The 12005-nt window shown below is 40.0% G+C and overlaps 1 protein-coding gene across 3 annotated transcripts in view; it reads right to left on the bottom strand.

The window, feature by feature from the left end:
• Window positions 1-896: 896 nt before the first annotated feature.
• Window positions 897-12005, bottom strand: part of sgcg (sarcoglycan, gamma) — a 22462-nt gene continuing 11353 nt past the window's right edge. Inside the window, exons 2-10 of one of the 3 annotated variants that reach the window (XM_032509406.1) lie at window positions 11667-11727; window positions 7805-8007; window positions 7012-7116; window positions 6006-6093; window positions 5032-5151; window positions 3964-4036; window positions 3444-3567; window positions 2148-2400; window positions 897-2101 (exon numbers count right to left, since the gene is read on the bottom strand). In XM_032509406.1, coding sequence (XP_032365297.1) covers window positions 2233-2400; window positions 3444-3567; window positions 3964-4036; window positions 5032-5151; window positions 6006-6093; window positions 7012-7116; window positions 7805-7999 — 873 coding nt within the window. In that variant the 5' untranslated portion in view covers window positions 8000-8007; window positions 11667-11727 and the 3' untranslated portion in view covers window positions 897-2101; window positions 2148-2232. Of the gene's footprint in view, window positions 2102-2128; window positions 2401-3443; window positions 3568-3963; window positions 4037-5031; window positions 5152-6005; window positions 6094-7011; window positions 7117-7804; window positions 8008-11666; window positions 11953-12005 lie in introns of those variants that run through there. The other 2 variants (XM_032509408.1, XM_032509407.1) reach the window with 2 other exon arrangements.

Raw genomic sequence — 12005 nt, 5'->3', positions numbered from 1 at the left:
TGGTAATTTTACCTTTCATGGTTTAAGAAACCTAGAGCAGCACCAAACTGTGGTGCTCATGTGTTTTACGGTATTATTGCCATTATTTTACCTTTGATTCCAAGACTTATACACACAGACCACATATTGTAAATGTAATTTCTAATTATAATTGTGTACCATACAGGTTGATGTACACTGTTCCAGGAAGGCCTAATAAATCCCCCTTAACTCCATTGTGTCAAGTTTGCTTACGTTTATAAAAGATGGAATTTTGAAAACAAATGTAATTGTCATGTTGTATTGCATTCTTTAAACATTTAACTTAATGTTGCCTCTGGTTTGCAAGCAAAATAATTCAGTTGTCTCTTGAAGTGGAGGAATAGGAATTCAGTTCAAACGTACTCTTGGTTGTTGGTATTGACATGGAAATGTCACAGGCGGAAGGAGTAGCTTGGTTTATTTTAGAAATCTACACGTTAAGAAAATCTGATTTTCTGATGACATTTGTCAATCAATCTTGAGCAAACAGTGGATTTGCATTTTCTTTTTTTATTCTAAACCAGATCTAATTTTTAAACCCAGGCCACAAAACAAATACACATTGGAACCTATTGAGTATGATGAGAGTTTGCCCTCTTGGCTTGCCGGTGTAAGTGTGTGGGGTTTGGGCTGATGATTAGACCGATTGTATTGTGAATCTTGGTGGTACTGAAGAGCTTTTCCACTAGAGTGCATCAGAGAGCCAATAAACGGTTAGGGAAAGATTAAAAAACTATCCATCATGACATCATGATAATAGCTTTAGTGCACAGCAGAACACAGCAGTTTTAAAAAATATTAGTAGACTGCCAGTCCCTTGGTGACTTTATCTTCATAAGATTTGATTAGAAAATATGACACCAGTCTTATCATAGAAGAATAGCACAAAGTTTATTCAACATACCAAAAATAATAAATACACATTACACTCTTTATCAAAATATGCCAGAACATATGTGATAAATTGCAATCCACTTATCAATACTGATAACGGCATGAGATATAACTTATGCTCAAAGCAGTATTTCTGAAAAATTGATGCTAAACTTAATGTAACCGTGAGTACAAAATATTGCCCTTTTTGACGTAGAGAACTGACAATCTTAATCTTACAACAGACGCAAATGTTATTTATAACCTGTCATGCATATTGTGTAAAAATTATAAAATCAAGGCATATTTGGCCAAAAAGGCAAAAGTTCACACTAAGAATCATAAACTACCCACAATGACCGTACTTTTATTAGAAATGTTTTTGCTTCCATGTTGCCGTGGTCAAAGAATGCACCGTTAGTCAAAGACCCTTCCCTGTAATTGGGATTACTTAAAAACACAGACCAGTTTACTTGCCTAAAAACTAAAAAAAATAAAAACGGTCTTGTAGCTAATGTATAATTGAATGCTTATGCAGGGCTTAAAAACACAGGCCAAACATACATAATATTATAATTAAATGAAAACACAATTACACACACGTGATACCACACACAAAACACTTTATGGTACCATAAGCACATGGTATTTTAATCTCAACTCTAAAAAAAGAAGTTGGAGCAAAACAAGAAACAAGTCTGTTGTCTTGCGCTATTTGAATTTAAGTTAACAAAAAAGGATATGAAATCCATCTGTGAATCTCTGAAGTGACTGACAAAATATTTGCTCAAAAAAATAATATGCTAAAACATTAAAAAAAAAAAAACTACATACCAAGGGCTTGGAGCCAAAAGGGCATACTTAAACCAAAATAAATATTTTTAAAGACATTCTGTCCTCATGAGAGATTTATTTAAGATTATTCTATGCCCTTGATATGTGTCAATTTAATTATTGCACCACAAGATAATATTGCATAGAATGTAAGCTGTTACCAGCTTCTCATTGCCCAGCCATGATACTGTTTGTGTAAAAAAAATCCTCCACAAAGCTCTGATGCAGATACATTTGGAATTGAGTGCCAATTAGTTTCAGCTGAATGGTTAGAAGGTCACAATGCAACTAAAAGGATGCATTTCATGACATATCCAACATGTACACCAGCAGGCATTTAAATCTGTACAGGCCTCAATGTGTCAGTGGGATCTTCTTATCTGAGATCATAGACCCACTGTGGTGTAAAGATAAAACTCAGACCAGATGTAAACAGTTGTGCTTGTTGCCTCCCAGAAGATGCATTGACTGACAGATGGAAAATCGATTACCTTGCCAGTCTTACTAGCACTCCTGGTTCTCGCTGCAAGTGGAGGTAACCCCAGCCTTGGACAGGAAGAGCTTGCCGCTGGGACAGACGCAGACCTCGTAGAGACCCTGAGTATTTCCAGAAACCCCTCCTTCACTCAGGGGCAGACTCGGCATGCGCACCGTCTCCGCATCCAGCACCAGCTGTACAGCAGACAGTGGAGAGCAAGGACAATACAAGGAAAGACCACAGAGTTGCACTGCATCAACAAGGAAATATCACTTTGCTGCATTCTTTCCACTTAAGGTGGGTGTGTATAATAACACACATAATGAAACAGCATGCTGGGAGATAGAAGAGTGTCCAGTGAGTGCCTAACCAGAGCACTGATTCATAAGGAACATGTCATGGAAAGAATGTGATACAAAGTCCACATTCCTGAGGCACAAACAAATACTAAAAACACAGAATGTGAGCACTCAAATAAATGATCCATGTTCAGTGCAGATAAATACCCAGTTTTCTTCCGTTACACCCTGCAACTATATTTTCATACATGAGCTGTTTTACTGAGAATGCTTCCAAAAAATGTCAAATTAGTGTCTGTGATACAAATGCTTTAGTCAGCCAGTTAGCTGCACCACAACAATTCCCCAGCCCTGATTCAGCCACAATCAATCATCAAAACTCACTCTAAACAATAACATGGAAAATGCTAACCACTACACCACAACAGACCTACAGAGCCCGAACAACTGTTTTGTAAGTTTAAAAGGCAATGAACTCATTACAGCTTACAGACGAGGGTTTTTTGGCTTCAAAAAAAAAAGCTCCTTGTGTTCACAAATACAGATTAACTCTGCTGAAAGGCAAAACATACAGTATAGTACAGTAAGACTATTAAAAGGTCTCACCGTCAGTGCATTACCTTCCCAAGCACAAACTATGGATATATGTTGCCTTTTTGCAGCAAAGTAACATAGAAATGTAGAACTAAAGTAGAATGGGTCTAATGAACTCTCGCAGGGTGATACGTAAGAACAATATCCATCCAGTAAATGGAAAAAGCAGAGCTACTGTTGAACTGCACTTGAGTGAGGTTCACTTTAATTAAATTCACCCGGGTTTGACAGAGATTTCGGAAGCATGAATACTGTTTTTTTCCCCCTTGGTCATCAAAAGAAAAAAAAAACGGCCTGAAGGTAGTGTGTAGAAGACTTTAGGAAGTGAATAATGTTTTTCTTACCAGGCCTATACTAGACTGCAGAATAACATCCATGTTGGAAGCAGCTTCAATGTTGCCCGCCAGCGCTTTGAGATGAACTCCTCTTGGTGCGTCCATAGTAAGAGAACGAGTAGGAGACTCCAGCCTAGTGCAAAACAGCTTGGTATTATAAATACAGCTTCCATCCATATTGTTTATTCACTTTATATAAAAAAATCAAATCAAATTAATAGCCTACTATAAGTAGAGTAGTAGCAAGAAGAAATCTTGAAAAATCACATCTTTACTTTTTTTTTTTTTTTTTTTAAACATAGTATGTACAATACCTTAGTAATGACATGTTGAAGGTGAAACTTCAGGCTAAAGTGTGCCATTAAACCTTAAGATTTTGTATTTCTCCAGTGAATGTCATGCAAATTGTTTACTGCAAGGACTCAAATCAACCGACGTTTCTGAATATCTCCCTTATACTTCCTCATGACTTATAGTCTTCACGCATTATCCATTAATAAGACCCATACAAGGAGGATGGAATCCTCACCTCAGGTCTTTCAAAAGTTCAGATTTCAGCAGCGGCACCTCTACTGAATGCTGGAAGAGTGCTCCTTCAGGACCTGATGGAGAAAGAGACACATACTGTAGTTTAACAGAGGTTGGATCAAGGTGCGTTACAGAACCTGCAGCAGGCTGAGGGTCTGATGTACACACGTGTTGACTGATTGTAGAATAAAGCCATACTAATCAGTGCCCCACTTCCATGTCATGGACTCAATCATTCTCACCTGACTTCATAATTAATTGTAGTTTGTATTGTAGTTAATTGTAGTCTTTATGAAATACCAGTATCCTTATAACCGGATTTAGATCAATTTCTAAAGTATTTGTCAAATTAATGTTTCTGTTAAAGGGTACTCTAGAATTTAAGCAGTGGTAGGCCTACCCCTCACCCCCTCGGTTTAAAGTACTTATGTGTATTGTTTGTTATCTAATCGTTAAGTTTGTTGATGTTCTATGCTGAATTAACTGTATTGTAATTTGTGTCTCTGTTTATCATTTTTTAGAAAAAAAAACAAACATAACTATCAAGCCTGAATGTGTGCATAGTAAATAAATGGCTTGGCCCATCACATAGTGTGGTTAGTGACCCACCGCAACACAATCAATACACACTGGACAGTAAGGGGAAGAAAAGATAATGGGGGGGTGCTCTCAGCCTGATCACAGACTAATACTTCACCCTTCAACCCCTGTGTTGTGTAATATGACATTGTGTGGTACCTAGGTGTGATATTTGTATTGTTGGCTCAAAATTGCATATGAAAAATTACTTGATTAGAATCTTAACGTAATGGATCTCACCTACATGCCATTAATCCATGCTCAGGTGTAGATAACTGAGCTACTGACATTTCATTTATGTTTTAGAGATTTCCATGGACTCAACTGTATGACATGACTGATGAAAATGAATGCATCTGTCTTGTGCTTGGTCTGTTGTCAATATTACCCCCCCCCTCCCCCTCCCAAAAAAAAAACAAAACATTTTCACCAAGAGGTGTGGAATATTTCCCAGGAAACAGCAGGTGGCAGGTGGCAGCCATTGATATACCTGTGACTCGTAGTTTGTCTGGTCCAATTACCGCCTGGTCGCCATCAGCAGTGAACAGCATGTTGTCATTGTGGGAGTTAATGAGCAGATTTTGAGAATGTCCCTGAGCCTCTTTTGGGCCTGCAATGACAAAAACATCATCAAGAACACCTGAAGGGGTTTGGCAATATTACATGGAAATAAAACTCATCAAAATCAAATCTTTCGCCTCCTGCTATACTTATAAAAATCTGCAGTGCTTAGAGAATATAATGAGGCACATTCATGCTCAATCGCCTCACAGGCAGTGGCACAAAAGTGAGTAAACAACCACCTTCTGAAAAGAAATGTGTAGATTAAAAATGTGTAAACACAATACTGTTCAAACTGACAGGTAACCTATCTGAGGTTATTTTTTATAATACCCTTCACTTCTTCAATGTTAACAGCCCTGTAAGAGGCAAATCTAAAGCAGGTAGATCTGTCAGATTGAACACTCTTCAGCACCTACAACTGTGAACCAGCATGTAATCTTCTCTAACAAGCATTTCCCTTTTATTCACAGAGAGCCAAGAAAATGCAGGCTGTGTTTTTTACAGCTTAATGATCAAGGACACATAACGGCACTGTGGAACACTGCTATTAGTTGGGTCATTTGTTGGCCTTTTAATTATGACAAAACACCCCAACACAGTCGTCTGTGAGCCATAAAAGACGCACAAATATGATCCTCCACAGGCCTTTGGGCCCTTTGTGTAATATAGAACGACCCAGAAGCGATGGTAGAGAGAGAGGAATGTTGCATTTAATGTATTTTAAATGGAAATCGAAGAGATTATGAAAAGGAAAGACAGCTTCTTGTCACTGTTAATGTTGGATGAGAAATGGCTGCATGAATGACTTTACTATTGCCCTCATACATCAATGGGATACTTGTTATGCACGAGTGCTCAATGTGTCTCTGTGTGTACATGCGTCCTCTTTTATGATCTTACCCACAGATATCCTCCCTGTGACATCTCCATTTTCATCACGGGCATTAAGGGAAACATTTTCCGATGACTGCACTAGAAGTGATGAGTCCTGGGGAAAAAAAGAAGCCCTTTCACCATACCAATATACATGTACAATATAGAAATTAGAAAATGGAATATTATGTAAAAGAATATTTTTAAGATTCACACAACTTTAATGAACTTAGAGTAGATTGGTTTATGACCAAATGCCTGCAAAACTAATGACATTCAGCCTGAGCTGCACTTTGTAGCTGTTTTAGTTCTGATTGGCAAATGATAGCAAACATGGTAAACAAGTACAGTCTCACAGAGCTGCTACTGTGGCTGTAGACCCTAAATTGTTTGGCACCACCTTATAACACTTTATAAAACTTATATGATGATGGCTTGAATTACAGTCAATAAATATTGTCTCATAATTAGACATCCATAGATTACATTAGAGAAAGTGGCCATCCATAAATGAGGAATACATTACCTTTTTAATGAGGCCCATAAAGAAGAAAGAATGCTTAAAAAAATTGCTGCTATGAGCAAGAAAAGCCATAACGTGTAAACAACTGCAGAAAAGTGTTCCCATCTGCTGCTGTAGAAGGCGGTCCATAAACTACTTTTCACCTCAAATTTCCCTGAGGTTAATGGGGAGCTTGCTGCACCCACCACGTGCACTGTGTGGGACTGCCAAATCCAGTTTGTTCTGACACATTTCCCAAAAAAAGTACAGTCAGAAATATTCAATTCACTCACTACAGCTGCATAGAAACTGCTCAAAATGTACTCTGCGCAGATCCAACTCCCAATCAAGTGTAAGTGTGGTAAACAATGAGGTGCAATAATGGCCAGGCTGAGCAAACAGAAGTATGAGGATGAGCTTGGAAGAAGATAGAAGACGAAGGAAAACAGAAGGTAGATAGGCAGGAAAAGAAGTATAATATTGAAGACTGTGGGTGGAAGAGAAAGAAAAGTGTGTTCCTGATTATCTTACTTCTCTAGAGTGGATCTCCTGAGCGTAGACTGGGAATAGAAACTCTGATTCGCCCTCCTTCAACATGACCCCGTCTGAGTTCACTTGAAGGAGTCCCATCCCTTCCTAACAACAAAATGAAGACATGTAGTTGGGTAAAGATGCAGAAAAGCAGGTTTATCAGGGAAATCACAATGTGAAAGCAAAGCAGAATATTTAACTGTAGATCAGCTGTACAGCATTATCTTTAAGGTAAGAATCCAAAATATGACAGGCTAGGAATTTAGATTTGGTTGTCATCCAACCATTTCATAGCTTTCCAAGTGTGAAACACAAGTAGCAATGTTCCCTGTAGGACAAAACCAGATGGTTGATATTGCTGTTTATGTACTTTGCGCGTGCACGTGTGTGTGTGTGTGTGTGTGGGTGGGTGTGTGTGTGTGTGTGTGTGTGTGTGTGTCCCTGCTTTGGCTTCTGCATAAATCCACTGTTGCCATCTGGAGTTGAAAGAAAGAAAGCTGACAAGTCTCCATCAAATGTTTTTTTATCATTTTGGGAACCCCAAACTATCCCGTTTAGACAGTCAAGTATCAGTTAGCGACAGATGATATCACTGCTCCTACTGCTAATCATCAAGGGTCATTGGGTTAATGTGATGAATACACAATCAAAACTTAAAAATAATATTAGGAAGTGACACTGATCACTGCCATAACACTGGAAATATAAAGAGAAGCATGGAAGAAAGGGGGGAAAGAAAGGAGAAAACCTATCCCAGCTGAAAATACAAACTGCCAAGGGGAGTCGTGCTTACCGTGTTGAACCACATCACCCTGAGGATCCAGATGGTGAGGGCGAAGTTGACCACCAGGATGATGATGAGCAGCAGGACAAACAGGTAGAGGCAGCGCTTCCTCCAGCCATAGATGCCAATCTTGTAGACGTGGTCGGGCACCGGCCTGGGCGAGCTGCTGCCCTGGGTGGTGGTGATGTACTGCTCCCGCACCATCTTCTGGCAGGGCACGTCACACGTAGACAGGTACCGGGGAAACAGAGACAGATATTAAAAAACACACGCACGTATTGCTCTTTCGTGCTGTTCAGCCAGATTGGACATGACATGCCACAGAGTCAGTGTAGTTTGTTGGGTGTCAGATAAAATAGCCCATGGACAGTAAATATTAATATGTAACACTGTATGTGTTACATATTTTTAGAGCTGCTGTGGTCAAAATTACATTATGAGAGCACTGAGAGACAAAAAAAGTAACATTACAAGCCAGAAAACCAAAAATATTAGCTGAAAGTAAAATCTCTGCTGAGCTCAGGGGAACTGCAACAATGATTGACATTGTGTTACCTCCACTCTTTGTAAATATGGAAATATTGGTTAAGCTGTTAAGTAGGATTGTAAAGTCTGCAGTCATGATGACTAGTAACTATTCATACTTCTTGCAAAAACTAGTTGCCTAAATGGAGACCATTTAGCCTACTGATGTTTTTTTCCATAACACAATTTCATACATTTGTAGCCATCTAAATTATGATGAATTCTGATTTTAAGGTTTGGAGAATGAATTCAGACAATCAATAAGATACAATATCTGGACTCAATACAATATTGTAATATAAAAGATGGTAATCAACAGATCTTTATGGGTTTGGTCTGAGTTGGATTTCTGCTCTCTGAATCATATGAGTTGGACATCCATCTTTCACACATCCTGTAAAATCTGAATTCACTATGTTTGGTTTAAGCCTTTACATTTAGTATACAAACACGAGGCCTACTTGCCGTTCTATCCAATATTTTGTTCACACAGTGCACAGTATATAATTCATGAGCCCAGAGCTCATGCACAGACCCAGTGGATCTGGCTCATTGCGCCAATGGAAAACTTGACGGAATTTCCAGCAGTCAAAAGGCAAAAGGGAAATGCCACTTCTTACAGAGCTGACGGGGTACTTACTGGCTACAAAGCAGCAGGCTATGAGTGAGGGAGATGAATCTCAGCATATTTCAAACCACAGCAAGTATTGGAAGGTATGACACAACAGTTTCTGTATTCAGCTCATGTGAGGGCGAGCACAGCTCCAACTGCAGGACTGCAGAACCCGCGAGCGAACCCCCCAGTCAGCACATTTGGACCATCTGACAATGTGACAACAGGGGACCTCAGGGACAGATTTCACAACAAAGCGGGAAGTGTGTGTTTGAGCACAGCGGAGGCAAGGACCGCACAGCCTCACAGGGCTGCAAAAAGAGGAGCGGTGTCATTCTATCGAATAATCTGCATTAATAACCAGACAGAGAAAGCTGCTTTCACCAAGAACAAGGCCTGAACAAAAGGCTGTTGGTTGCAGATTATTATGAGTCAATAAAACAGGAACCCAGAACAAGCAGAAACAGAGAAACCACAGCTTTCTAAACTGCTCCAAATCTTCATTTTAGAGCTAACCCATCTGAAGTTTTTTAGGAAAAGTTATTTGAACAAAGATGTATCTAGTTTGTCCCAAAAGTGTTTTCTGAACCTGACAGTGACTCCAGTAGCCCGACTGATTTACATACAGGACAGATGTTGCATCTTACTGCCACAGTAAAGGCAATTTCCATCATGTAAAAGCAGCCACTATCCACACCAAAAAGCAATTATTTGACATTAACAGATGTTCAGCCGGGGACATCATCACGCTGTGACTCCCATATGAAACAAGTAGAAAAGGGCTGACAGACTCTGCATACAGTCACATGCTGTATAAAACAACCTCAAATAACTTGCGTTTCTGTGAAGAAGTAAATAAGCCGCCCTCACAGCACGGATGATGAATAAAAGCAAACGTGCTCGCTGCTGGGGTCGGAGCACACTGAGGTCCAGGCGATGTTTCAGAGAGCCGATAATGAAGGCCCATAGTTGCCACGGCTCGTTTTCTTCCTGTTTGCAGTAAACACAAAGGCTGAGAGGATTTCTATAACTAAACCCGCCTCTCCACATGGACTGTCACATGGCCTGCATGCCCAGCTGTGATGAATAGCTTCAATTTCCCCACCAAATTAATCATAACTGCAAAGAGGAGGAACCAATGACTGCCATTTCCACATGGTAGAGGAGGTCAACAGTTAAGTGGTAAGTTACGTGTAATGTTTAGTGATTTCTCACTTCATTTACATTTATTAATTGTATTTGTGAGAATGAGTAATGGTGACAAATTGAATCTCAATAACGCAGTAACAGCAACTTATAGGGAGGGTGTATTCTACAACATGGCATTGCCCGGCTAGTTTCATGAACGTGGATTCAGTTGGGTTTTATGTTTTTGTTTTCTTTCCCAGGGAGTTCTCCATTGAGGCTCAAAAGAGGACTAAGATGAATCAGTGTCTGTTAAATTGACCGGTTTCAATATGCCCACACTATACCTATTAACAAACACAGATCATTTGCGTGGTCACAATGTGGATTAGCCAACTTTGCACTTTGGGTCAATGAGCAGTGAGGGTGGAATGCATTTGTTCATTATGATGTTAATGAATTTGATCTACCCCAGTGTAATTGTTTTAAAATGAAGGCATTAAGAAAGCCTCTGTACTTCAGCAGCAGTGGGAAGAGGAAGCAGCTTTAAAGCTGGATCTCTAAAGGCGTCTTCCAGCTCCAGTGTTACCACCATCCTTTCAACCACAGACTGCTCCTTCCATAGCAACCCAAATAAACACTCCCTGAACAGTCTCGCTGTGCAAGAGAAAATAGATTTATAAGGTCCATGCCTTTTTTAACCCTCCTGGTGTTAGAAAACTGTTTTTATTAGATTCTCGATCTAAAACAAATATGGATCTTATACCGCAAGTAAGACAACTACATTCCAGTGTCGAAAGCACTACATACCTCCACTGCTCCCAAAAAAATGGAGCACTTTGTTCTCAATTTAACCTAAAACAAGTGGTGCTCCTTGCCGGGCTCTGTCCCTCTCTGACCTCTGGATGAGAGTAAGGGCCAGGCCAGACAGGCTAAAGGCTTGCCTAAAATCCACAGGGTCCAGCTGTAATTGAGATTCCAGGCTTCCTTCTAAACTGAGGCTTGACCTGACCAAACACAAAAGGTTTCAGCAAGTTAGGATAGGGCAAATTGTTTAGCTCTAGGAATTTCGCAGAGGAATATTCGAAGAGGAGCTCCACGCGTGGAGCGATCAATGGCTCAGCACAGGGCTAAAGTTTCTGTCTGTGTCGAGTGAGTGGCCGGCGTCATGTCTCCACTCTGCTGTGATGCCTTAACTTCTAAAAATAGGACACAGCATTGTGAACTAAATTTAAAAAAGCAGCACAGGAGACACACACAAACACACACTATCTTTAGGTATAACTAATGGAAAAATATAAGACACTGGAGTATTGCTCATAACACACAAAACATTAGTGAGGTGCTCTTTCAGTAAAAGGTATTTTTGTATTCTTACACTGATGGCCATGTATGGTCAATCTACAGACAGTTGGCAACCTTAAACACTTTTTCCAAATTGCAAACTACTTCTGTTAAGGACTACCACAGCACAAGATACAGATATAAAAATGAAAACATTTGAAGAAACTGTGCATTAGGTCAATGGTTGCCATTACAAAAACATTACCTTAAGAGGAAGTTATTAAAGAAGAAGAGTATTTGTAAAAGGGAAGGCAGAGTACTCACCGTTGTGTGTTCAGAAACAGCAGTCCTCTTTCCTACGCAACAGTAAGCAGAGCTCGAGCAGCTTGAGAAGCAGCAGTGCTTGAGCCCCTGACACGTTTGTCAGCCACTCAACAGCTGCGTGCCATAAATCCAGCTCTGGAAGAGCCCTGGCTACCCACCACGAGACGGCGCTCCCACTCCCCCGGCATACCCACTCTCCCATTTTAGCCTTCCTGCAGACATTTGAACAGCATCAGCGTGTATGAGAGGGACACAAACAGAGAGGAGGAGGAGCAGGAGAATTAAAAAAAACACACACACACACACACACACACACACACACACACACACACACACACA

Source organism: Etheostoma spectabile, chromosome 3, assembly GCF_008692095.1.
Source record: "Etheostoma spectabile isolate EspeVRDwgs_2016 chromosome 3, UIUC_Espe_1.0, whole genome shotgun sequence".
In the NCBI taxonomy this organism is placed as follows: Eukaryota; Metazoa; Chordata; class Actinopteri; order Perciformes; family Percidae; genus Etheostoma; species Etheostoma spectabile.
Note: the sequence above shows the minus strand (reverse complement) of the source record. Positions and strands in the feature narration are given on the sequence as shown.